Genomic DNA, 27,968 nt, shown 5'->3' with positions numbered 1-27,968 from the left:
CACTGATTGTAGTACATAAATTCACTCATACAACATTCTCTATGACTGAAGCAAACGATCGAAGCGAAATAAAACAACTTACCATGTGGTAACTTAGTAAATCGAAGCATGGCAACACTTTATATTTTTATTCAGTTTGCCTCGCGATTGTACAAGTAACGGCTGTCGCATAGTTTTTTTTTAATTTAGCGGCATTTTACGAAGTGACAGTTTTGTTTTTTTTTATTGTAGTGATGTGCAGTGAATCGATTCTATGAATTCATCGATCTATTTTTAATTGTATTGTAAGTATATTATGTAAAATAACGTTATTGCAATTTTATAACCGGGTTGTAATGTGTATTTTATTGCGTAAACTTAATATGTAACTACTTGAATGTTTCCTTCAGCGAATAAAGATTGTAATAATAAGAGCTTAAGGAAGTTAAAGTAGGTCTCATAAATTCACTGCTAATTTTAATAAGAATTTTCACATTTAGCGTGTTATAGTTTTATTTGGTTTATTTATACCGCTGTGGGGAGATATTTAAAATATTTGACATTGAATGTATTTCAGTTGCATATAGATATTATTTATTTTGATTTCATTTTATGAAATCGAAATGTCGATTGAGGTCAAATTTTGACAAAATATAGGTCACTTTTTTCCTACATTCAAAGAACTGTATTCAAAGTTTTAGAGTGATAGACAATAGAATAAAAAAAAATGTTTTTATATTCACCTTCGTATACCAATCCAATGTTTTTAATATAAGTAGGTAGTTACCTACTATTTATAATATTTCTAAGAACAATGAGATTTTTTATATTAATATTGCTACTATTTCGTAGTTCTAAAATTTACCATAATAAGCATCTATAACTTAGCTACATAACTATGAAAAAAACGAACCACGTAGGTACCTATGTAGGTATAGCTTTTACTATAAATTTGTACTAGGTATTTTTCAAGCAAATTGAATGAGCAACAAAATATTTATTCAGTGGTTAAACTCAAATTCAAACATTTATTTATTCAATTAGACTTCTTCGAGAAGCACTTTTGAATCGTCATTACATATTTTTAACATTTACCACCGATTCGGAAAGCAGTATGTATCTATGGAGAAGAACCGACAAGAAACTCCATAGTTGCTCTTTTTAATCATGTCAGTACTTATTACAATTTAATTCTACAAAATATGTAACTGTATATTATCATAATATGCCAAAGAACAGCTATCCTGTGGTTTTTACGCGACAACCCTCCATGGGCTGTAATAGGCTCTCTGAACTAGGTATTACGTTTTTTACATAATTTTTTTTAGCACTACTAAACTCTTTAATACTATGAGGAATTCTGTTGTAAACCTATCCTATCTTGTAGATATTGGACTATACTACTACTATTTATTTATTTATTTTTAGGTGGTAGGTATTTAAATAAATAAATTGAAAAAGGACTTCGATAATTTCTTTCAAGATTGCAGTCTTATTTCGAGAAGCAGATAATATGTACAGCTGTACAGTGTACCTACTGTATTATTAATATTCACAAATCTATACTTACTAATATTATAAAGCTGAAGAGTTTGTTTGTTTGTTTGTTTGAACGCGCTAATCTCAGGACTACCTACTGGTCCGATTTGAAAAATTATTTCGGTTGGATAGCTCATTTACCGAGGAAGGCTATACGTAATAGGCTATTTATCATCACGCTAATACCAACAGAAGCGGAGCCACGCGGGTGAAACCGCGGAGCGCGGCTAGTTTAAAATAATTTGGAAAATCCAAAAGTGCACGCCTCATCATTTTTTTTAATAAATATTTATTAATTATTATTTTTGTTTATTTAATAACAATTAAACCACATCGAATCAGACCCTGAAAAATGAAAGGGTTCTATTCCTGAGCATAGGTACTCAAGCGTAAGAGAAAAAAAAAAGACTCGATTAGTAAAGTATTTCGGTCGCTATCGTGTTAACAAGAAAAAGGATCCGCACATACAGACACACGGACGTCCAAGACAGAACTTTTTTAAACTGTTTTTAACTAGTTTAAATAACAAAAATGACATCAAAAATATCATGAACGTTAAAAATAGTGTTTTTTCTTAATATGTGTGTGTATGTATTATCTTACAAGTGCAATGTATGATACATAAAGACATTTTAAGTTTGAAAAATCAGATGTTTTGCGCGAAGTGACAGTAGTACCCACCTCAACGCTTCGCTTATGAGGCGTGCAATAAAATTATTCAAATATTCGAACAGCAACAACATTTATCATTTTTCATAAAAAACGCGTAGACCCGCGTGCAAAATGTAAGCGCATGTTGTGTTTTTGTTTGCATTTCTTTACGTCGGGAACAATTATTAATTGATAGCAATTACATTCACTTAACATTTATGAGAGTCGCTTTTGCAATCAGACAAATAATGTTAATATGTATGTATGTCTGTCTGTTGATACTTGATCTGTATGTATCTACTAACTAGATTTCCGCCCGCGGCTTCGCCCGCGTTTGCAAAGGAAAACCCGCATAGTTCCCGTTCCCGTGGGATTTCCGGGATAAAAACTATCCTATGTGTTAATCCAAGTTACCCTCTATATGTGTGCTAAATTTCATTGTAATCGGTTCAGTAGTTTTTACGTGAAAGAGTAACAAACATCCATACATCCATACATCCTTACAAACTTTCGCCTTTATAATATATATTAGATATTAGATATTAGATCTATTCTTCACTATCGTCTATCACTTATTTTTGTTACAATCCAATAAATTACGACATTACTATTGTAAATACTTGTTTTGATATTTACGAAGGGGTTTGGGTAAAGTTGGCGTAGTGATGAACTTTCGCGGCAACTGATGAAACTTGGATATTTTAAAAGAGCAATATATTGTAAGCAAAAGTTATTATGGACACAAATCTCGAAACGTATTAGGAACAAAGATATTTGGTTTTGTATTATTCATTTACCTAGATCAGGGGTCACCAAATGGCGGACCGCGGTCCGCATCCGGACCGCCAACCGATTTTGTGCGGACCGCAAGAACACAGCAACTTGCACTACAGAGCACGAAATTTAATAAAAATGTATCTCCCCCACTATCTTTGTTAACGTCAATTCGACAAATTTAAAACACAAACATGCAGAAGTTTCCTGTGAAGAGTTCTGGATAAAATTTGTGTGTGGTAATAAATATCCAGAACTAAAAAAAATAGCTATGAAACTTCTTACTTTGTTTGGTTCAACATATATTTGTGAAGCAGCATTTTCAAAGATGAATTTCATTAAGAATAAATTTCGATCTCAACTTACTAATGAACATCTCCAGGATTTAATGATAATAGCGTGCACCAATTATACTCCAAACTTCAGACAGATAATCCATAACAGAAAAAATCATTTTTCCCATTGAAAAGTAAAAAATTATCTTTGTTATTTCCGTAACTACATTTCTTTAATAATTTTTTTTTCTATAAAATGTGCGGACCGCGATGGTCATTTCATTTCTTAAAACGGACCCCGAGCATAACTAATTGGTGACCCCTGACCTAGATGATTTATTATAAGATTATTCTGACAAGTTTCATCACTGGCCGAGAAATGTCATCACGACGCCACTAGCCCATACAATAGTACCCAAACCCCTTTATGGCCGTTCTCAATATCGTATCTATCTTCGGTTTGACCCTACTAAAGATAGAAAATGCTATCGATCTTTTGTTTTGGCGTCCCAATAACTTACTAGCGATAAGCTAACCTATCTCTGATCGCTATCTATCGTCTGGAGGACTAACTGCTTACTAGAGGTATTTAATTTTCTCTTGGAATTTGTCTATTTGAGCGTCCCAATAACGTTTTGACAGCTGTCAGCCAGTAATGGCCGTTCCCAATATCGTATCTATCTTACGATAAATAGAACCTTACTAGCTATATCGGAGATAGCTGTCTATCTATAACCGTATCTAGTTTGAATATTGGAAAAGGCCTTTAGAAGTTTGAAGAATTCTCATCTATACTAATATTATAAAGCTGAAGAGTTTGTTTGTTTGTTTGTTTGAACGCGCTAATCTCGGGAACTACTGGTTCGATTTGAAAAATTCTTTCGGTGTTAGATAGCCCATTTATCGAGGAAGGTTATAGGCTATATATCATCACGCTACGACCAACAGGGGTGGAGCCACGGAGGTGAAACCGCGCGGAGCAGCTAGTATTTAATAAATTTATTCCACCATGATTCGAACCTTGGTCAATCTAAAACCAACCACTGCACTAATAAAGTTAGTTCTGTAACGCAATAAATGGTAATATGTCATTATAATTGTAAATTTAAATTATTCGAAGCGATCGGGTCACATTAAGGTGATGTATTTTAGTTAAAAACAATGAATCAGTCTTGATATTATAAATAAATAAATAACTTCATTGCCACAATCTTAGAATAGGTAGATAGGTACATCACTACATAGTATTTAAAACAAAGTCGCTTTCTATGTCCTTAAGTCCCTTTGTATGCTTAAATCTTTAAAACTACGCAACGGATTTTGATGTGTTTTTTTTAATAGATAGAGTGATTCAAGAAGAAGGTTTTAGTATATAATTTATTAGGTTTTAGACAAAGCGAGCGAAGCCGCGGGCGGTAAGCTAGGTAATAACTGATCGGCATACGCGTACAAACACGTTCTATCTGATTTCAGCTAATTAGCCGGGTTTCGTTTAGACTTTAGTCGGTTATGTTGCTAAAGCCGACTACTTACCTACCTGCCGCAGGGGCAATATTGGAACAATCTCGGTTGGTTGGCGGTCGGAGCGATTTCAGTTGTTCTCTAAATTGCCCCTGCTTGCCTATTTACGTCACAATTAAGGAGCCAATTAAGGGCCCAATTCCAATATTGCCCCTGGGGCGGGTACGTGAGTAGCCGGCTTTAGTCACGGATAGCATATTCAATTCTCGGCCAGTGAAAGTAAAATTTGATTATATTCATAACAATATGACAAGGAGTGATCTATTTCAATTCACTTGATGGTAATCTGCGTTTTCGAGGTTACGAGGAACATACAAACTTTCTCTTTTATTTTGGTTTCAGATGTCAAAGTAAAAAATTAGATTTTTTGTGTGTTGCGAATTAACTGAAAAACTACCTACTCCATTTTAGAATTTATTTTACCTACCATGCAGCATAGGTATACATATTTTATTACTAGCTTTCCGCTCGCGGCTTCGCCCGCGTTTTAAAGAAAAACCCGCATAGTTCCCGTTCCCGTGGGATTTCCGGGATAAAACCTGTCCTATGTGATAATCCAAGTTACCCTCTATATGTGTGCTAAATTTCATTGTAATCGGTTCAATAGTATTTGCGTGAAAGAGTAACAAACACACCCACATGCTCACAAGCTTTCGCATTTATTTAAATATTAATATTAAAGTAGGAAAGTAGGATAGGATAGGATTATAATATTAGTAGGATGATCATTGAGTAAAAAAAGCATTATCTTCTTCTTTCTTCTTATATATAAAAATGAATCGCAAAATGTGTTGGTAAGCGCATAACTCGAGAACGGCTGAACTGATTTCGATAATTCTTTTTTTATTATATTCCTTGAAGTACGAGGAAGGTTCTTATGTAGAGAAAACGTAAATATTATGTACCACGGGCGAAGCCGGGGCGAACCGCTAGTTTATATATAAAAATGAAACCCGTTGTGAACGGGTGGACCGATTTCGATAATTCTTTTTTTATAATATTCCTTGAAGTACGAGGAAGGTTCTTATGGAAAGAAAACATAAACATGTACCACGGGCGAAGCCGGGGCGGACCGCTAGTTCTTAATACATTCAAACTAATATTTAACCCGGCCTCTTGTGTTATATCTTACAATTAATAATATTAAAGTATGAAAGTAGGATAGGATAGGATAGGATTATATGTAATATTAGTAGGATGTTCATTGAGTAAAAAAAGCATTATTTATAAAATCCTAATTCGTTCAGTCGTTGTTTGATTAACATTAATTAGGCATTAAAACTTGAAAATTTATAACAATAGTGATAGGTATTAGCAAAATAGGTTTATTGTATGAAAGTAGGTATCTAAGAAATATAATTACCAAACGCGATAAAATCTTATAACTTGATAAATAATAATTGAAATACATAAAACTATAATGAAACCACTTTATGAATATCATGAAAATGAAATTAAAGTCTATGCTCCAATGAGATGTTCGTTTGCAAAAATCGCGGACCTAAATCTGACTTCTGATATATATTGTATAGATCCCAGACATCCTATAGACAGATGTTGCCAACCAGTTTTGTGGTCCCCCTGCCCGCACCCCGGTAATTAAATATGGCATACAAAGAAAAAAATAAAAATTTCCAAAACATGCCGTGTGGGGTATCAAATGAAAGAGCTTATTGAGTAGATCACGAATATATAGCATACTATATACATTTCTTACACTTTCTCTAAGATTTTTTAGAAAATTTACGAAAATGGTCCATTTTTGAGTTAACTTTAAACCACTATAGATTGAAAACTCATGAATATATTTTTTAAATTATTATTTTAAATAATTAACAACAGTCCATTGTTTATGATTCAATAGTTCGTAATATAATATAAGTGAGCTATGTGGTGGATTTGATGAAAATAACTATATACTATATGAACTTGAAACTATACTTGCCATCTTTGAATGCTCCCCCCACTCCCCCATGCAAATATTTCACTGTACGAAATATTGAATCGTAAACAATGGACTATTGTTAATTATTGAAAATAATAATTTAAAAAATATATTCATGAGTTTTCAATCTATAGTGGTTTAAAGTTAACTCAAAAATGGACCATTTTCGTAAATTTTCTAAAAAATCTTAGAGAAAGTGTAAGAAATGTATATAGTATGCTATATATTCGTGATCTACTCAATAAGCTCTTTCATTTGATACCCCACACGGCATGTTTTGGAAATTTTTATTTTTTTCTTTGTATGCCATATTTAATTACCGGGGTGCGGGCAGGGGGACCACAAAACTGGTTGGCAACATCTGTCTATAGGATGTCTGGGATCTATACAATATATATCAGAAGTCAGATTTAGGTCCGCGATTTTTGCAAACGAAACTCCACTGAGAGTCCGGTCTATATAGTAAATTTAAATTGTAATTGCACGCCTCATAAGCGAAGCGTTGAGGTGGGTACTACTGTCACTTCGCGCAAAACATCTGATTTTTCAAACTTAAAATGTCTTTATGTATCATACATTGCACTTGTAAGATAATACATACACACACATATTAAGAAAAAACACTATTTTTAACGTTCATGATATTTTTGATGTCATTTTTGTTATTTAAACTAGTTAAAAAACAGTTTAAAAAAGTTCTGTCTTGGACGTCCGTGTGTCTGTATGTGCGGATCCTTTTTCTTGTTAACACGATAGCGACCGAAATACTTTACTAATCGAGTCTTTTTTTTTCTCTTACGCTTGAGTATGCTCAGGAATAGAACCCTTTCATTTTTCAGGGTCTGATTCGATGTGGTTTAATTGTTATTAAATAAACAAAAATAATAATTAATAAATATATTTATTATTAAAAAAAAATTATGAGGCGTGCACTTTTGGATTTTCCAAATTATTTGTTTTTACTGCCACCTACGACTTCGTCGAGCGTGACCGCGTTCTGTGTGTGTGTGTTTGTGTGTATGTGTATATTATGTGTCACATTTTTATTATATTCTTTTACTTAGGGATGAAAATTTTCTAGATACAAAAAAATTAGGTCACATACCTGGGATTTAATTAAGTTTATATAATTTAGACATTAATGTAATGAAAAAGATATGATCTTTGTTTGTTGATTTGTCTGTTTTTCTATTTCTATTTCTAAGCTAAATAATTATACAGAAGAAAGAAGTGTTTTTTTTATTACGATGTCGATTTCGATTTTAAATTTTTTGCCATTAGGTACAATGTATCTTAGACCTTAGTGTGTATTATTATGTGGTCTTTACCGAGTAACATTTTTTTTATCCCGAGCAAAGCCGGGTCAAACGGCTAGTAAAAATTCCCTTACCGAGTAACGTTTAAGTTTTTTTTATCCCGAGCAACCGGGACAAACGGCTAGTAAAAATACATTCCACATGTCAAAGGTGATGTATCCATACAAATATTATAAATGCGAAAGTAACTCTGTCTGTCTGTCACTCAATCACGCCTTAAATACTGAACCAATTTGCATGAAATTTGGTATAGAGATATTTTGATACCCGAGAAAGGACATAGGCTACTTTTTATCCCGGGAAATAGGATAGGTTTTATCCCGGAAATCCCACGGGAACGGGAACTATGCGGGTTTTTCTTTGCCTGTGCGGGCGAAGCTGCGGGTAAAAAGCTAGTTTACCATAGATAAAATATACCATGACAGATAAAACTTGTCTATTATTAGAATCAAACGGGATACAAATATATTGATAACTTTCTTATCACATGTTTTTTTATAGTGGGAGGGGCTGGAATCATGATAATGGGAGAACTTTTACCGGCTCGAAAAAGAGATAAATCATTGCAAAAAGTATAAAATATATTTTTTTTATGAAATCACTGCCATAGTAACTATTGCTATATTATCTTCATAGCTTACGCCCGCGTCTGCGCCCGCGTTTTAAAAGATATCCCGCATAGTTTCCGTTCCCGTAGGATAACCGGGATAAAACCTATCCTATGTGTTAATCAAAGTTACCATCATATGTGTGCTAAATTTCATTGTAATCGGTTCAGTGGTATTTGCGTGAAAGAGTAACAAACATATGTACATACATATACACATACATCCATCCTCACAAACTTTCGCATTTATAAGATTACTAGCGACCCGCCCCGGCTTCGCACGGGTGCAATGCTGATACTAAATACACTACAGAAAAATTGTGAACGTTGTATAGGTATAAAAATATAGCGGCCCGCTCCGGCCTCCGGCATCGCACGGGTATAAAATACATAGCCGGGCGGCCGCAAACGCTACGTCCTGCAATTTTTAAATCTGTAATATCTTCGAAAATATTCACTTAAATCATACGGTGTAAAGGGCCATATAGATCTATATTAAATGAACAATGTATCCATGGTATTTAATTGGTTAAGGATTCATGCTGTATTGGTTAAAATCGCTTCGAAAATTAGCCATTATTTGTCGTAAAAAGTAAATGACAAAAAAAAGTTATTGTGGGTTATCCATAAGAGATAGACATATACCATCGCGGACTTTTCTGTAGACCTTTTCAATGTGTATAATACTTAGTACATTATTTTGATAAAACTCGTAGGGTTCAGCCTGCGTTTGCAATGTAAGCGGAATAAATGTAATTTTTTACGACATCACATTAGAAACCTCAAAAATAACAGTACTTCTCCACTACTTAATGGATCTTATTATACATATAAACCTTCCTCTTGAATCACTCTATCTATTAAAAAAAACCGTATCAAAATCCGTTGCGTAGTTTCAAAGATTTAAGCGTACAAAGGGACATAGGGACATAGGGACAGGGAAAGCGACTTTGTTTTATACTATGTAGTGAAGTAGGATAGTAGGATAGGATTAAGTAATAAATGATAAATGTTTAAGTAGAACCCGTACCCGCCATCTAAAAAGCCCACTGAGCCACCATCCATTTTCCCACGTAATCATATCCGGTGGAAAATGGAAAACTGCATGCATTTGGAGCGTGAACCATCTACATATCTGCTAAGAATCGGGACATGACGGCTCATGAGAAGTGCAGCGTGCATCCATGGATAAAATAAAAATAAATATATGCAAAATGAAATAAATCTATACCTAATAGAGTATAATATAATATATAATAGGTATAATAAAGCTGAAGACTTTGTTTGTTTGTTTGAACGCGCTGATCTCAGGAACTACTGGTCCGAGTTAAAAAATTATTTCGGTGTTAGCCAATTTATCGAGGAAGGCTATAAGGCTATAATATATCATCACGCTAAGACCAACAGGAGCGGAGCAATGCGGGTGAAACCGCGGGGCACAGCTAGTAAATACATATTATAAAAGTGAATTACCGTGTCCCCTAGTGGGGTAAGGGGCAGATGCATAATGCATACATCTGTTTCACTCATAAATTTTCTTTATAGACAAGTAACTAGGTACGACTTATGTTGATGGAATTTCACGTATCTCGATGACTTTTTATATTTTTTATTTTGAGAGTTTAAAATCAGCCATGAGAAAATGCGTGAATCTTATATCTTGTAACGGCTTATTTCCAGATATTCAGGTGATCAAGATACATAAAAACAGTACTTAATTCACGTATTTTCTGATTTTCACATATTTTTTAGAATATACAGTTAAAAATGAGATATCAGTACTCCCAGATACTTCCCGTGAGTCATATTGCTTAACAGACGCTTTAAAACACTCACAATAACTAAAAAGTCATCTTCTGGTCCTACAAGATATTTTTTGATACATCCATTTTTTGATACAAACTTTCGCGTTAATAATATTAGTAGTAATAACATAACACTATGTAGAAACAGTTATTGTAATCTCAGTTAAATTGCATAAACTCTTACGGTATACGTATGTTGCGTCGCAGATGTAATTATTATAATTATACAAGACCGTTTCCTGGTACCAGACTACAGAATATAAAAAAGTGAAGTCCCGTGTCCCCGTAGTGGGGTAGGGGGCAGATGCATTATTCATACATCTGTTTCACTGATCGATTTTTATTTAGGGACAAGTAGGTGATCAGCCTTCTGTGTCCTGCCAGACCGAGACATTTTTTTTTTCGTCTCCACCGGGAATCGAACCCAGAATCCCTCGGTTCTACGCTCACGCGTCAACCACTGTACCGAGGAGGCGGTCAGACTACAGAATATAGGTAGGTTGGTACTAGGTACTATCCAGACTTGGAACTCAAACTCAAACATTTATTTATTCAATACTAGCTTTCCGCCCGCGGCTTTGCCTGCTTTGTCTAAAACATAATAAATTATATATACTAAAACCTTCCTCTTGAATCACTTTATCAGCTTAAAAAAGCCGCATCAAAATCCATTGTATAGTATTAAAGATTTAAGAATTAAGCATACAAAGGGACATAGGGACAGAGAAAGCGACTTTGTTTTATACTATGTAGTGAAGACTTCTTTTAAAAGCACTTTCGAATCGTCATTACATATTTTTAACATTTACCACCGATTCGGAAAGCAGTATGATATTCCTTATTGCCTTCAATTTATTGTACTACTAGCTTTCCGCCCGCGGCTTTGCCTGCTTTGTCTAAAACCTAATAAATTATATATACTAAAACCTTCCTCTTGAATCACTTTATCAGCTTAAAAAAGCCGCATCAAAATCCATTGTATAGTATTAAAGATTTAAGAATTAAGCATACAAAGGGACATAGGGACAGAGAAAGCGACTTTGTTTTATACTATGTAGTGAAGACTTCTTTTAAAAGCACTTTCGAATCGTCATTACATATTTTTAACATTTACCACCGATTCGGAAAGCAGTATGATATTCCTTATTGCCTTCAATTTATTGTACTACTAGCTTTCCGCCCGCGGCTTTGCCTGCTTTGTCTAAAACCTAATAAATTATGTACTAAAACCTTCCTCTTGAATCACTTTATCAGCTTAAAAAAGCCGCATCAAAATCCATTGTGTAGTTTTAAAGATTTAAGCATACATAGGGACATAGGGACAGAGAAAGCGACTTTGTTTAAATACTATGTAGTGAACACTTCTTTTAAAAGCACTTTCGAATCGTCATTACATATTTTTAACATTTACCACCGATTCGGAAAGCAGTTTATTATTCCTTATTGTCTTCAATTTATTGTCCCTACTATATTTTCGCCCACGGCTTCTCTTGCGTGCATTTCCAAAATTAATAAAGCTAAAAAATAGTTTATCAAACCCATTTGCTTCTTGAAAGTATACATTCTAAACGGCATTATCTACACTAATATTATAAAGCTGAAGAGTTTGTTTGTTTGAACGCGCTAATCTCAGGAACTACTGGTCCGATTTGAAAAATTATTTCCGTGTTAGATAGCCCATTTATCTGGAAGGCTATAGGCTCACTGTGGGTAAAACCGCGGAGCACAGCTAGTTTTTTATATACTATGCAATTCTTATAATAGTAGGATCGATTCTTTGCTATTTTTTTGAAGCCATAAGTTCGTCATTCAACGAATTAATAATAATCTCAGTTTGGATAAATAACGTTCAGTCATATTTAAACTTGATGTGAAAGTCAGGCGATGATAAACCTACTAGCTTTCCGCCCGCGGCTTCGCCCGCGTTTTCAGAGAAAAACCCGTTCCCGTAGGATTTCCGGGATAAAACCTATCCTATGTCCTTTCTCGGTTATCAAAATATATCTATACCAAATTTCATGCAAATTGGTTCAGTATTTCAGGCGTGATTGAGTAACAGACAGACAGAGTTACTTTCGCATTTATAATATTAGTATGGATATTTCAATGCAAAAATGATTTTAAAGTAAATATCGTGTCTTAATTTAAATTCAATTAGGGGCAATTTCGTTCCCATTCTTAGCTGGATCGCATAGTACTCATCTACCTACATCTTAATACTATTATAAAGGCGAACGTTTGTATAAGGATGTATGGATGTATGGATGTATGGATGTATGGATGTATGGATGTTTGTTACTCTTTCACGTAAAAACTACTGAACCGATTACAATGAAATTTAGCACACATATAGAGGGTAACTTGGATTAACACATAGGATAGGTTTTATCCCGGAAATCCCACGGGAACGGGAACTATGCGGGTTTTCCTTTGAAAACGCGGGCGAAGCCGCGGGCGGAAATCTAGTAATATTTAAAATACTGTAAGCACGCTACTCTATTACTGAGTGATTTAGATTCTATGCAATTTATAACATTTTATGTGGACAATTTTGGTCCACAATGGGGAAATTAGAGCATGCAATTTCATTTCATATTTTCAAGTTAAAGCCCTGTAGGACATACTTTTCTGTAGTGACATTACAATTGTGTGAATATGAAATCGCCACATTATTCAAGCAGCCGTTAAAAATAAATTATAACTGGCTATGTCAACCGTGGGAGCGCTTTGTACGCAAATTATCCTACTAATATCATAAATGCGAAAGTTTGTGAGGATGTGTGTGTGTGTGATGAAATTAGCACACATATAGAGGGTAACTTGGATTAACACATAGGATAGGTTTCATCCCGGAAATCCCACGGGAACGGGAACTATGCGGGATTTTCTTTCAAAACGCGGGCGAAGCCGCGGGTGGAAAACTAGTAGGTTATATTTGAAGCTTTTTATTAAAAGAGTAGGCTTAAAACATATTTGTTTTAACCGATTGTGCTAAAAAGGGTTATGTGTTTGGAGAGTATGTTTGTATTTGTGTGTGTATGTTATTGTAGATATTGTTTTAATTTTTAATTGTGATCGTACTCATCATCTTCTTATCTATGAAGACATTGATCACGAAATACATAATTTTAAATCGAAAGAATTTAAATCTAGTAAATAGGTATTCTGTGCCCTGCCAGAAGAACAAATGTATTTTTTTTATTATATTCAACAAATTATTTATCCATAACTAGTATGTTATGATATATTCAACAGTGTAGGCATTAGCAAAGGTTACTAAATAGTAAATAGTTACTACGTAAGTATTGGGTTATTCATAAAATTAAAATTTAAAAATTCTACAACCAACACCACCGACAAAAAATATACAGGGTGTCCCACTATTGGTATACTAAGCGCGAAGGGACTTGTAGTTTTGCATACACTGAACACGTAAAAAACAAAATTACGTCAAAAATTGTTTGTTAAATTTTTCCTGAAAATCCATGTTTTCTTCTCTAGCTTCGCGCAGCCGGCATAATATACCGCTAATGTGAGCATTTTGTCTTTGAAACATAACGATGATAGCCCACGTGCTGGTGGCAAAGTTGGGCGGGTTGCTTGTTATGGGTGTACAATGTACCTACATTATAGAGTTTTAAGAATTCATCTAGGTATTTGAAAAAAAAATGCGTCTGGAATTTTATAAGTATTTTTAACAAACTCAGCGTATGCAAAACTATATAACCTCCTTTGAGCTTAGTATACCAACAGTGGGACACCGTATAAATCCAGCTAATCAATATAATTATATTCCAGAAAATGTTCCAATACGAATATGAAAAGCGGCCCACACCGACCCCGTGCGACAGTCGCGCAACAACGCGCGACTTTTATGCGCGCCGGCCACTCCCGCCGCGACCGGAATGCGACAGATTGCCTGCTAAACCTAGCGTGAGTGGTAGATTTAATATGTATTTAATAACTATTTAAATTACAACTACATACAATCTTCCTTATATAGATATTTGAAGTTATGTAAGAGAATTAGTTGTTACAAGATTCCGAGTATAGTTTGAAATAATAATCACATTAAGGCTCCCATTCGACTCCCTCCAATATTTTTCTTTTCAAAGCAGAGCAGCTATACCTAATGTGTACATATAAACAGAAAATCATATATTTTATTTACTGATTATTTTTATTTATTCTTCTCTAGCCCTTAAGCTAGCCCTACACTTTTTAATTGAAGTTCTAAGCTCCATGCGAAATATTAATTTTTAGGAGAAATTGTATTTCTTTTCCCGTCTTCTTTACTTAGGTCTTAGAGCATTGACGTACGCAACTAGACTCACAATGGTTTATAAATGGCCTTAGAAATTGACCCAGCATCGTTAAATAAAACAATCAAGGAAATTAACACTTTATTTCGTGGCAATAATGCTCTTCTATCGCTCATTAGAAAACTCTGCCGATACACGTAGGCAGAGTTTATCAATTTTTTAGTGTTGTTGATCTAGTTGTTTGTAATATGTTAATGCTATTAAAGGTTTAGAAGAGATGAGGGTTCAACGTTTACTTTCCCTAAAAATTAATAATTTATTTAGTTATTGTGAGTACATCATTAAATTTAACATGATCTTCCAGGTACTACTGGTCCGATTTGAAAAATTATTTCGGTGATAGCCAATTTATCGGGGAAGGCTTAGTCTATATATTATCACGGTAAGACTTCTTGTTGTTTCCAGGTACCCCTAAAAGTGTGGATAATAGCCAGTGCGTCATGCTTCGCGGTGTGCGCTGTGTTAGTGCTCGCTACAGTCGTGGTCATCCGCTGGGGCACCACGGAGACATACACATCTAGAGAGATATATGCTGAAGCGCCTGTTTGTATTTCTTTATACATTTATAAGAAACTGTATTTTGTTGATTGATTTTACACGAGTATTATACACTGGCCTTACTACAAAACAATTTAAACACAGTCTAACTTTATACCAGGGATCTGTCACTTTAATAGTTGTCTTTGAGTTGTCTATGTGAAATACGACAAAACCACCACGCTTAAAGTTAAAGCCTGTCTAAAGTTTTTTTTTTTTTGGTAAGACAGAAATTAAAGTTATTAACGGATTTTAAACGCTTTGAGCGAGCGCGCACGAGCAACTTTGTCTCCGCAACTATTTTGTCTCTCCCATCAATTTGTATGGGGAGTTGCGTCGCTACGTGCGCGCACTTTCATACTAGCCCATAGGTGGGAGAGACAAAATAGTTGCGGAGACAAAATAGTTGCGGAGACAAAGTTGCTCGTGCGCGCTCGCTCTTAATTTTACTAATTATCATTTTATTGTTAAGAATAAATCGCGTTTAAAATCCGTTAAAATTGTAAATTACTATCTAAGAAACATCTTTATGCTTACTTGATAACATAAAGCTGCAAGTTTGTTTATTTGTAACGCACTTATCTCGGGAACTACTGGACGATTTCACAAGTTCTTTCACCATGGAATTTTTAGATTCCAGCGTACTGTATGTACCATGGATGAAGCCGCGGGCGGAAAGCTAGTAGTTAATGTTTTTAAACTCAGTTCGGGATATTATCTACATTGAGTAGAGAGAAAGATACAATAAAAAGTTAGAGATAGACAGAAAAAAATGTTCAAAGTTTTAGTGCGAAAAAAGCTTATAATAATTAAATCTTTCCTACAGGAGCCGATATTCTCTTTCCCATACCCACAGCAACGACCAGACAAAACAACAACAGAAACCGCGTCCCAAGAAATAGACAACGAAATACAATTCCCGATTCTAGAAAAACTTTCCATTTTCAAAAACATAGTCGCGAATAGGGATAGAAAGAATGACAATCTCGCTTCAAAACCACAGCTACATCCTCTCCACGATACATCCTTGCACCATCCGGATAGAAAAATAGAAAAGAAAGATAAGCCAAAACTTCCCATAGACATCAAAGATGCAAAAATACCAGACTTCAAACCGACCCTACCAGATATTTTTACGAATAAACAAATCAAACTATCCGACGGTTATATCACTGATTTACAACACAATGAATACGAAGATTACTACAACGATGAAAATCTATACGATGACTATATGCAAAGTAACACAATGACCAGTTATTTAATAGAAAAAGTCCAAGAGTTGCATGAATGGATCACAACTGATCCCACTTTTGAAGTGAGTAAGAAGAAGGACGCAAATAATTTCGGACAAGTTTTAAAAGCGTTAAATGAGAGTTTAATTGAGGGCAATGTGACGATAATCATGAGTAAATTAAGGGATATTTATTATGGGGATAACTATACTGTGGCTAATAGTAGTAGGAAGATAATATTGACAAATAGTACCAATTTATTGTCGTTCGGGATACTGACGATGGATGTTATGCTCTTACATAATATACAGCTCATGGCTTGGGAGAATCAAGTGAGTGTAACTATTTTTATAAGGTGGCTTACAACTAGATAATACATCTTAATCTTAATACTATTATAAAGGCGAAAGTTTGTATGGATGTATGGATGTATGGATGTATGGATGTTTGTTACTCTTTCACGTAAAAACTACTGAACCGATTACAATGAAATTTAGCACACATATAGAGGGTAACTTGGATTAACACATAGGATAGGTTTTATCCCGGAAATCCCACGGGAACGGGGACTATGCGGGTTTTTCTTTAAAAACTCGGGCGAAGCCGCGGGCGGAAAGCTAGTTGTTTGATAATTATATACGCTTATGAAAAGGTATACCGATATAGCTATAATATAGTATGTGAACAAAAACATAAACATCATATTATTGTAATTCATGTTTTCGTTCGTTTAAAATTTAAATGTTCATTCTCTTGGAGTACCTATTGAGAAATATAGCCAACTAGCTTTCCGCCCGCGTGTTAATCCAAGTTACCCTCTATATGTGTGCTTAATTTCATTGTAATCGGTTCAGTAGTATTTGCGTGAAAGAATAACAAACATACGTACCTACACATACACATACATCCATCCTCACAAACTTTTGCATTTATAATATTAGTAGTAAGTAGGATTTTCATCTATTGAGACAAATGTAAACTTAACAAATTCATGGCCATGAAATTTTATTATTCATTTCAAGCCATAACGTGTTCAATATTCATGAGCATAATATAATTATTGTTTTGTTAATACTGATACTTATAATTTCAAACGCTACAACTAAAAAAATTGTTTGAAGTGAAACTTCTTTAGGCGTGTTGAGAGTAAAAATTCAAGGTCATGGCAATACCGTCAATCATGGAGTAAGGCGACGATTTTGGTATCTTTGAATCTTGCCAAAGAAGTTTCACTTCTGACACGTGTGCTCTGCACCATGCTTTTTTATTTTCTATATTGTTCAAATAACATAAAAAGATTTGAACTCAACAGGAAGGTGCACGCAACAAAATGCTCAAAGATCCAGATGTGTTTGCGTTCAACGCTCTATTCATGGAACCCAGCAAGGTGGAATCGAAACGGAAAGAAGTGTATCATCACTATGAGAATGGTGCTTTTTCGTGAGTATTAATTATTATATTTTTTACTAACCGCCCGCGGCTTCGCCTGCTTTGTCTTAAACATAATAAATTATATACTAAAACCTTCCTTTTGAATCACTCTGTCTATTAAAAAAACTAATCAAAATCCGTTGCGTAGTTTAAGCATACAAAGGGATATAGGGACAGAGAAAGCGACTTTGTTTTATACTATGTAGTGATAGAGACTTTACAAATAAAGTTTACACGATTTTTAAATAACACTGAACTATTTTTTGTGATATTTCTGGATACTTGGATTAGGATTGTACAAAATTTAAAACTACAAAAAAAATATATTGAACTGGGGAACCGCGGAACGCACAAAAACTATGAATTATTACAATAATAATTAACCTGAGAGTACATTTAAACAATTGACGGTCTTATCGCTATGCAGCGATTTCTTCCAGACAACCGGACTGCTATCGTCAAAGTAAAAAATAAAAATGCTTTTTTTTTAAATCGATACAAATATTGTTAAGTACAGATAATTATTAATTGATAATTTCTCGTAAAAATATTTGCTCTTCGATTTTTCCATCCTGTATATTATTAAAAAAATTAACAGAACATCTTGAAGATATTTAAGTAGATTGTTTTTTTTTCAGAAAACGTCAAAACCTCCGGCAAGACCCAATAGATGAGTTTAGTATGGGAAAGAATCTTCTGGAAAATGTATTGGAAATTGGCATGAGCACAGCCAGAGCTGCCATACATTTAGGAAAAGCGTATAAGAATACAAAGTGTGTATAATTTTTGATTTGCGAATATTCATTTAAATTTAAGTGCCCGTCTATGATTTGACTGTTTCTTAAATGTTTTAGTTTCTTATAGGACGACTTTTGATTGACTTTTTTCTCTTCGTCTAAGCTGATCTCTAGAACGGCTCAACTAATTATTTCTAGAGCCTATCATTTAAGGATAATCTTTTATATTATTTAACAAAATATTATTATAATACATCACGGCGTAGCATCACGTTATTTAATTTTATTATACATCCATTCTAAATGCTAAATGTCTGGAAAAGAAACGAAGTATTGCGAAATAGGAAAAGTCTGCCCAAAACAGTTTTTGTTAAAGAAGATTTTAGTAAAGAAGTGCTAGAAAAGAGGAGAGAACTCATACCTTAACTAAAAGAAGAACGGAAGAAGGGTCGAATAGCATTTATTCAGCATGACAAAATAATTGTCAAAGATGATGTAGGGACTTCACGGGATAAAAGGAAGAGAGAGCAATCCAACTCACCAAAGACACCTACTGACGTCAATGATGTTAGACCAAAAATTAATAAAATAAATGCATTTGAACGAATGTATAGGAACAGATCGCAGTCAACGTCAGATTTAAATAAACAATAGCAACTAACACACGTCGGAAACCGGAAGAACACAACGAACAAGATAAAACAATTTAACGACATTAACAAAATAAACTCCATATCGCCCCCAAGCCGGTTGGTCTCCGTGGGGGATAATGACCAATCCCTTCCAGCTCAAATAACAGATAATAATAATAAAATAAAATAAAAGGATACAACAAATTTTATATTTCCACCCTAAATTGTCTAACATTAAGAACACAAGAAAGACTAATAGAACTAGAAGAAGCGCTTACAAAAATAAAATGGGACATAATAGGACTAAGCGAAATCAGAAGATTAGGAGAATGTATCGAAGAACATAAAGATTATTTATTATTTTATAAGGGAGAAACAAAAGGAAGTTATGGTGTAGGCTTCATGGTCAAAAAATACTTAAAAAGAAATATAATTGAATTCAAGGGAATCTCGGAGAGAATAGCTATTCTTAATATGTATTTGCAAGGGTACAAAAATATGTGGTCTATTATTCAAATATATGCTCCTACTGAACAATCTAAAGATATGAAGATCATACTAAAGACCTTTTCTATGAACAACTATCCTTAGTTTTGAAAGATGCACATAAAAACATCATAGTTATGGGAGATTTTAATGGTAGAATAGGCGTACAACAACCAGGGGAAGAAAAAATACTAGGCAAATATGGTTTTGGTAGAAGAAGTAAAAATGGAAATAGGATGATTAATATGGCACTTGAAAATAATCTCGCATTTATGAACAGCTTCTTCAAAAAAAAATCCCAACAAAAAATGGACATGGCTGTCTCCTGATGGATCATACAAAAATGAAATAGACTACATAACTTCAAACAATAGAAAAGCATTTAAAGATATAAACATTCTGAACCAGTTTAATTTTAATACTAATCACAGAATGGTGAGAGCAACTCTGAATAAAACCGAACCAAGAAAAAGCAGAAACAAATTCAATGTAACAGCACATATATAAAAGCAAATCAACATTTCACAATTAATAAAGAAAAAAATTTAACTGAAGAAAAATACATTAAAGAAATAACCGAAATTTTTGGACCCCTATTCAATAAAACTAATTCTAAACCAATTTGTATGGCCGATGAAACTAAAAACTTAATTGACAAAAGAAGACAGCTTTTAAAGGTTACCTATCTTAATCTCGAATTTTAATATTCCGAATATCATAATCCAGAAAACGTTTGGACATTTTTTCATAACCCCGAATTTTAAAATTTCGAAGTTTTGTTTGCCATATAATCGCAACTCCGAATTTCATTTGCCCATTTCTTTATTTGTACGACGTTTTACAATCCAGACGAATGAGTTCCAGACATACGAAATCTAAATGCACAAAATCCATATGACCGTAATCCATATGCACGAAAGCCAGATTTTTAAAACACAAATTTTTGAAATACAGTTAACTGATATCCAGACAAACGATGTCCAGATTTTTGAAATTCAAATAAACGATATCCAGCAAAACGTTTTCCTTCCAGGGGGACGCAGCACGAACCTAACTTAACCTTCTGAATAGATTTTAACACTTTAACCTTTCTGTAATGGGCAAGTAAAACAATAGCGAGTCGGTTCTGGCACTCGCCGGCCGCTGCCGCGGCACGCTCGCTTCGCTCGCTCGGCTCGTGCATGGGGGGTCACAGTTCAAACCTAACCTAACCTACTGAGTCGAATTTGACACTTAAACCTTTCTGTAATGGGCAAGTAAAACAATAGCGAGTCGGTTCTGGCACTCGCCGGCCGCTGCCGCGGCACGCTCGCTTCGCTCGCTCGGCTCGTGCATGGGGGGTCACAGTTCAAACCTAACCTAACCTACTGAGTCGACTTTGACACTAAAACCGGTCTGTAATGGACAAGTAAAACAATAAATTTACTTACTGACAATGTTTATTTTCAGTCGATAGTAAAGGTATAATCACGATTGTATGGAAATCAAATAAAAAGATTATGAAAATCTGGCAATAGTTTATCTGTTATACGATTATATGGGAACCAAATAAAAAGATTATGAAAATTTGGCAATAGTTTATTTGGAAAATGGTACGATGGGAAACAAAAAAAAGTATTTTGAGAATCTGGTATAGTGAGATCTGTATTATGAAAATACGGGAAACAAAAAAATACTTTTTAAAAATCTGGTTTTGGTGCATCTGGAAATTGATTCATCTGGGAAATTAAAAAAGGAATTTTAAAAATTTGTCATTCATTACATCTGTCTTTTAAAAGTTCTAACAACCGTTTTCGGGATTTTAAGATTCGGGTAATAGAAATTCGAGTTTTTAATAGGTTACCGCTTTTAAAATATAGAAAAGACAAACAAAACCTAAAATCAATCTCAGAAATAAGTAAAAGAATAAGTAATAGTATTAAAAAAGACAGAAAGAAACGTAGAACAAAAATTTTAAACTATCACATAGAAAGGACAGGTGGAATCAAAAAAGCTTTAAAAGAACTGACCGAAACAAAAAAATGGATACCAAATGTTAAGAATAAATTAGGAAAATCAACCACAAAACGAAAAGATATAATAAAAACTGCAACTGACTTCTATAGAGAACTTTACGCGGCAGATAATATTTCAGGAAATAATGTAAATTTCGATTGTGATGACATAGAAGACATACCAGATTTCCTACAATCAGAAGTAGAGAGCGCTATATTAAGTCAAAAAAATGACAAAGCCCCCGGACCAGACTATATAACAAATGAGATGATCAAAGTTTCACTTACCAAACGAGAAAACCTAAAAAAAATCACGGAATTATACAACACCGTCTTAAGAACAGAGAATATACCATCTTCATGGACTAAGAGTATAATTATTCTGCTGCATAAAAAAGGAGATAGGACCGTTATTGAGAACTATAGACCTATAAGTCTCATGTCAAATATCTACAAGGTATTTTCTAAATTGATATTGAAAAGAATAACGGCATTCTTAGACGAACAACAACCTATGGAACAAGCTGGCTTTAGAGCGGGATTTTCAACGGTCGATCATATGCATGCCATAAAACAGCTTGTAGAAAAATGTCAGGAATACTGCAAACCTTTATACATCGCTTTTGTTGACTATACTAAAGCATTCGATTCAATAAAACACAACTCGCTCTGGAAGTCACTAGTGCATCAGGGTGTGCCAAAGAAATACATCCGCATAATTAGAAACGTATACACGTATAGTAGCGCACAAGTTAAACTAGAAACAGCTGGTGAAGAGTTTCCGATAGCTAGAGGAGTAAGACAGGGAGATCCTTTATCCCCAAAACTTTTTTCGGCCGTATTGGAAAGCATATTTAGGCAATTAAACTGGGACAATATGGGTATAAATATCGATGGTAAAAAACTTAATCATCTAAGGTTTGCGGATGACTTGGTATTAATATCCGACAGTGGTAATGCGCTTCAACATATGTTAAAACAGCTGGAAGATAAGAGTAGGGAAGTTGGACTTACGATGAATAAAGCTAAAACAAAAGTGATGACTAATAGGGAAGAAATACCGATCGAAATTCAAGGAGAAACAATTGAATACGTGAGAAGCTACACATATTTGGGGCAATTAATATCATTTAGGGACCAGTCAGAGTTAGAAATAGAGAGAAGGGTGTCTTACGCGTGGAACAAATATTGGTCACTAAAAGAAATATTTAAAAGTAAATATTTTCCAATGATATCGAAAAGAAAAGTGTTCAACTCATGTATTTTACCATGCCTTACATACGGGTGCCAAACATGGGCACTAACTCAAAGACATCTTTTAAAACTAAGATCATGTCAAAGGGCAATGGAGAGAAGTATGATAGGCGTAACACTTAAGGATCGTAAAACAGCAGAAGAAATAAGTTCCATAACCAAGGTGGAAAATATAATAAAGAAAATAAGGCAATTGAAATGGCGATGGACGGGACACATGACTAGGGACAGTAAAACGAAATGGACACAAATATTAACAGAATGGCAACCACGTGATGGAAAAAGAAGGAAAGGTAGACAAGTGAAGAGATGGATAGATGATATTAAAAAGGTTGGAGGAATAGTATGGACCAGACATGCGAAGGATAGAAATGAGTGGAAGCGGCTGGAAGAGGCCTATGTGTCACAAGACACGCTGATCAACAAACCAGAAAATCCGATGTGTTAGATACCTAATAGTGTTAAGGATAGATTTAGTTTTATATGTATGTTTGTATCAGCAATAAAGGCTTAAATAAATAAATAAATACATCCATTCAAAAAATTACAACATATCAAAATAAACAATCCCTAATTTGAATTTGATATTTTTGGTTTTATGGCATTCAAATGCTTTATAAATATTATTCCTAAATCTATCTAACTAGGTAGCTAACCCTAATTTTCGAATAATTCCATCAAACAGTACCAAAAAAGAAAAAGATACTACAATGCCCTGTTAAATTCTATGAAAATACCTAAGACAGAAAGATGAAAAATTACCTACAATGTCACATTTTGTTTCCAGGAACCTCCTAAACCAACTGTCAAACAGAGAAGCCATAAACGCGAACATACAAAACCAACTATCCCGCAACATAGATGGCAACACTCACGCGTTACATCACTTGCAAACGTCATACAATGACAGTTCGAGTGTTGCCAGCGATATATACACGGATTTGGACTGTGTGTGGATCTTGTATTGTAAGAATTTGGTTGTAACTGCGAAGTTGAACCCGCCGTATGGGACCATGGCTAGAATTAATGGGTAAGTGATTAAAATTAAATGTTTTGTGAATTCATGTGTTTTGAAATATTATGTAATTTAAGTAAGTCAATTATATTCTTAGGCCGCCTTTCCATCTGCAAAAAAACTTGCACAAGAAATGTCCGACAGTCTGTCTGACAGCAACTTGCTAGTCTACTTGCAGGTGGAAACGCGGAATTAGGCTTAATTCGATTTTAATTTTATGTGATGTTTAAATTGTTAAGTGTTTTTTTAACGTGTGATTTAAATACCAAAAGTTAATAATCAAGTAAATTATTAAGTACTATAGTCTATACGTATTACGTAATATACTATACTATCTATACTAATATTATAAAGAGGAAAGGTTTGTATGTATGTTGTATGTATGTTTTTTGTATGGTTTTCACGCATAAACTACTGGATCGATTTTGATGAAATTTGGCACAGATAATCTTTAGACCCTGAGAAAGAACATAGGCTACCTTTTATTGGGAAATATGTACCACGGGCGAAGCCGGGGTGGACCGCAAGTATACTATATAGTAATAAATAATAATACTATAGTATTATATTATCTGTGGCTTTATGGAGTCGAATTGAATATAAATAATATAATATTTTCGAATCCACATTAAACTTTTATTTTTGTTGTTTGAACGAATAATTATTGATAATCTAATCTTCATTAAAAAATTATTATTTTTATCTGTGTGCTATGCCATTGTATACATTTTCTTTTTAACCGACGCTCCAAATGAAATAAGTTTTATCTTTGTTTTCCATTTTTTATTTTAAAGTGAAACTTTTATTACATCGTCTCAAACTTTTTGGTCTGTGTAGCGCATGTCGCGTGACAGTCGGCTGCCGAGTAGGTATACCTACTCGGCAGCCGACTGTCACGCGACATGCGCTACACAAAGCAGTGTTCGGAACCGTTCGAACAGTTTCACTTTTACCGTGGTTTCATAAAACCACACAACATTTTTTTTTTATTTTTTTATTCCAGGTTAGCGCTAAGAATGCTAGCTGGTGACTTAGCAGCAGACAGAGCGTTGGATACCATGTTGTACGAAGCTCTGACTGGCTGGAGCGAACTGAGATGTAACGATATGTTTCCAAAGTAAGTTTGATATTATTTTATGTACAGGGATCGTATCGTGACCTCTTATTTTCAGATAATTTACACTACATTTATCTTTATGGTTATATAGTTACTAGCTTTCCGCCCGTGGCTTCGCCCGCGCAGTCAAGGAAAAACCTGCATTGTTCCCGTTCCCGTGGGATTTCCGGGATAAAACCTATACTATGTCCCGAGGTAAAAAGAAGCCTATGTCCTTTGTCGGGTATCAAAATATCTCTATACCAAATTTCATGCAAATTGGTTCAGTAGTTAAGGCGTGATTGAGTAACAGACAGACAGACAGAGTTACTTTCGCATTTATAATATTATAGGTAGTAGGTAGTATGGATATGTACTATTGATATTTTCTTACTATTAGGGCCGTACTGTTTTTCGAAATGTTGTAATGTCAGTATTACAATGTTGCCCAAGTAGCACGTAATATTCCTAAACGTAACTAAAAATAATTGTATTAATAGCTAGGAACTTAACTTGCTACTCAGTTTCATAGTAATCTCTTTCAAATATAGTTCTTTATTTATGGATAATAAAAAGTAATTGTACAAATATTATTATAGAATAGGAACAAGGTTTATTTTCAAAACGTATATGTAGGTATTACGTCTACATAATATTATATTTACTACGTTTAATAATAACCTAATTAAAATAAAAAAAAAACACATTTTAATGCAATTTATGCTGTTTTAAACCGAAATGTTTGTAAAAATGTGCACGTTTTTTTTTTGTTTTTCAGATGCAGTAAAGTGAACGCCGCCGCCATTGTTTTAGACTCAATTATACAACCGTTAAAAAAGTCACAAAAATCTTCAACATAATAAGATAGTATTATTTGATAAATAGTGAACACTATACTCAAAATTTTAATAAATTTGGGTGCTCTTTCATCAATAATGTGTGAAGTTGTGTAGCGAGGAACGTATTTGTAATGAACCAATCATATCGCTTCATTTAGTTTGAAGTGATACTATTGGTTACAAACACATTCCTCGCTACACATCCTCGTACATTATTGGTGGAAAAGCATCCATATGTTACAAATTAAGTGCATTTTTGTATGAAATGCTTTATCAGCTGTCTTATTAAGTTATTAAACTTTACGTTTTCATCGTATTGTACTTATAAAGCGCATTATGCCAGTATTTTTTTTCTTATAAATAGTAATGAAATAGAAAATAGCAGTGTCATGTTTAAAAACAGAACAGTGCTAATTGTAGTTATCTCTCTCTAATATATCTATTCGTTACTTGTTAGAAAGAGAGAAATATATTATGTATTGCAGAGGCTATTTTATAGGTAACAGAAATATTTTTGATAGAAAAATATTTTAAAACTGTAGGACTCGTCTCAGAATTTATATTAATGTAGTTTGTAATTCAATCCCAGTATGTAGTTTAAGAATTATTAAGATTAATAATAAACTCAAGTACACATAAAATGTACATATTTTTACAAAGTGATACATTGACCATGGGCTTTAATATGAGTTTATGTTAAGTTATGCATTTACTATGTTTTAGTTTGAAGTTCAAGGGAGTGGGTTTAATAGCAATAGGTAATACTTAGGTAAGCATAATATGTATTTTATTTTTAAGCTATTGCATAGCTTCTATCGCGGGCCTTGAGCGCGGGGACCGAATCGAGAAATTCCGTAACGAAAAAACCTCACGCTCCCCACTCCAACGGGCGCGGAGGTGTGGCTTGAAGGCATAGCATGCAATAGCTTTACCGCGGTAGTCCCCGAGTGCCACACGTTTTTTTTATTATTTTATACTAGAGGTCCGCCCCGGCTTCGCCCGTGGTACATATTTCGCAATAAAAGGTAGCCTATGTCCTTTCTCGGGTATCAAAATATGCCCATACCAAATTTCATGCAAATTGGTTCAGTAGTTTAGGCGTGATTGAGTAACAGACAGACAGACAGAGTTACTTTCGCATTTATAATATTAGTATGGATTGGAGTACTAGCGGTTCCTTGCGACAGGTATTAGGTGTCTCATTTTTGTTATAATGCCACATAATGGTATAAAATCATTCAATTGTTTTAAGTGAAAATATTCATCAAAATTAATTTACCCGTTTTGTAAGATTCGGTACTTCAAATTTGATCGATAAAGACGAACTGACATAGAATATTTTTTATTTCTTTTTTTCTGTATAACTATATTACCGTTATATTTTATTCATTATGTTGCCAATTAAAAAATGCATCTGGCAACATTTATCGTGTAAACAAAATAATTTCGTATTGAAAACATTAATTTTAGCCTATGGTCAAAATTAGTTATAAGTTTGTTAGACTGATGTAATAAAATATTTATACTATTTCTTGACTTTTATTTATATACCTCAATTTTATCGATTTCCTTGGAAAACTACATAAACAATCAAAATATGCTTTCGTAAGAATGTGGGTGGCTACGTAAAATACGATAACGAACAACAACGATTTTTGTGAGCATTGACGATAACAATTTAATGAACAATTTCAAGATTTTTACGTTTATTTAATTAAGCATAAGCTGATATGTAGCCTTAGATGGAGCGTGCTTCCCTAGAATATACCACTCTCCTCTTGTTTTTTTTGTCTCTAATTATAAATGAACAATTTATATAAAAAAATAAAAGAATGAATTCATATTTTATTTATTTGCAATAAGTTCACTAGTCGCTTTATCGACATATACATTTAGTAACTCCAAAAGACGTCCCGTACTTTCTTTAATTCTATTCACAGTATCATACATGTATAAAATATATTTATCATCTAACTGT

General features: G+C 33.9%; 1 protein-coding gene across 1 annotated transcript; it reads left to right on the top strand.

Moving 5' to 3' along the window:
- Positions 1 to 122: 122 nt before the first annotated feature.
- LOC149475047 (uncharacterized) lies at positions 123 to 27,519 on the top strand. Its single transcript, XM_089713869.1, has 10 exons — positions 123 to 284; positions 14,211 to 14,345; positions 15,140 to 15,277; positions 16,098 to 16,838; positions 17,819 to 17,946; positions 18,576 to 18,710; positions 23,828 to 24,070; positions 25,059 to 25,172; positions 25,930 to 26,972; positions 27,156 to 27,519. The coding sequence occupies exons 2-9, from the start codon at positions 14,214 to 14,216 to the stop codon at positions 26,009 to 26,011; spliced, it is 1,713 nt and encodes a 570-aa protein (XP_089569995.1). The 5' UTR covers positions 123 to 284; positions 14,211 to 14,213; the 3' UTR covers positions 26,012 to 26,972; positions 27,156 to 27,519.
- Positions 27,520 to 27,968: the final 449 nt, after the last annotated feature.

Source organism: Colias philodice, chromosome 31, assembly GCF_061535455.1.
Source record: "Colias philodice isolate Cphi_HAF_F1 chromosome 31, ilColPhil1 Martin Lab GWU primary, whole genome shotgun sequence".
Classification (NCBI taxonomy): domain Eukaryota; kingdom Metazoa; phylum Arthropoda; class Insecta; order Lepidoptera; family Pieridae; genus Colias; species Colias philodice.
This window is presented reverse-complemented; position numbering and strand designations above follow the sequence as displayed.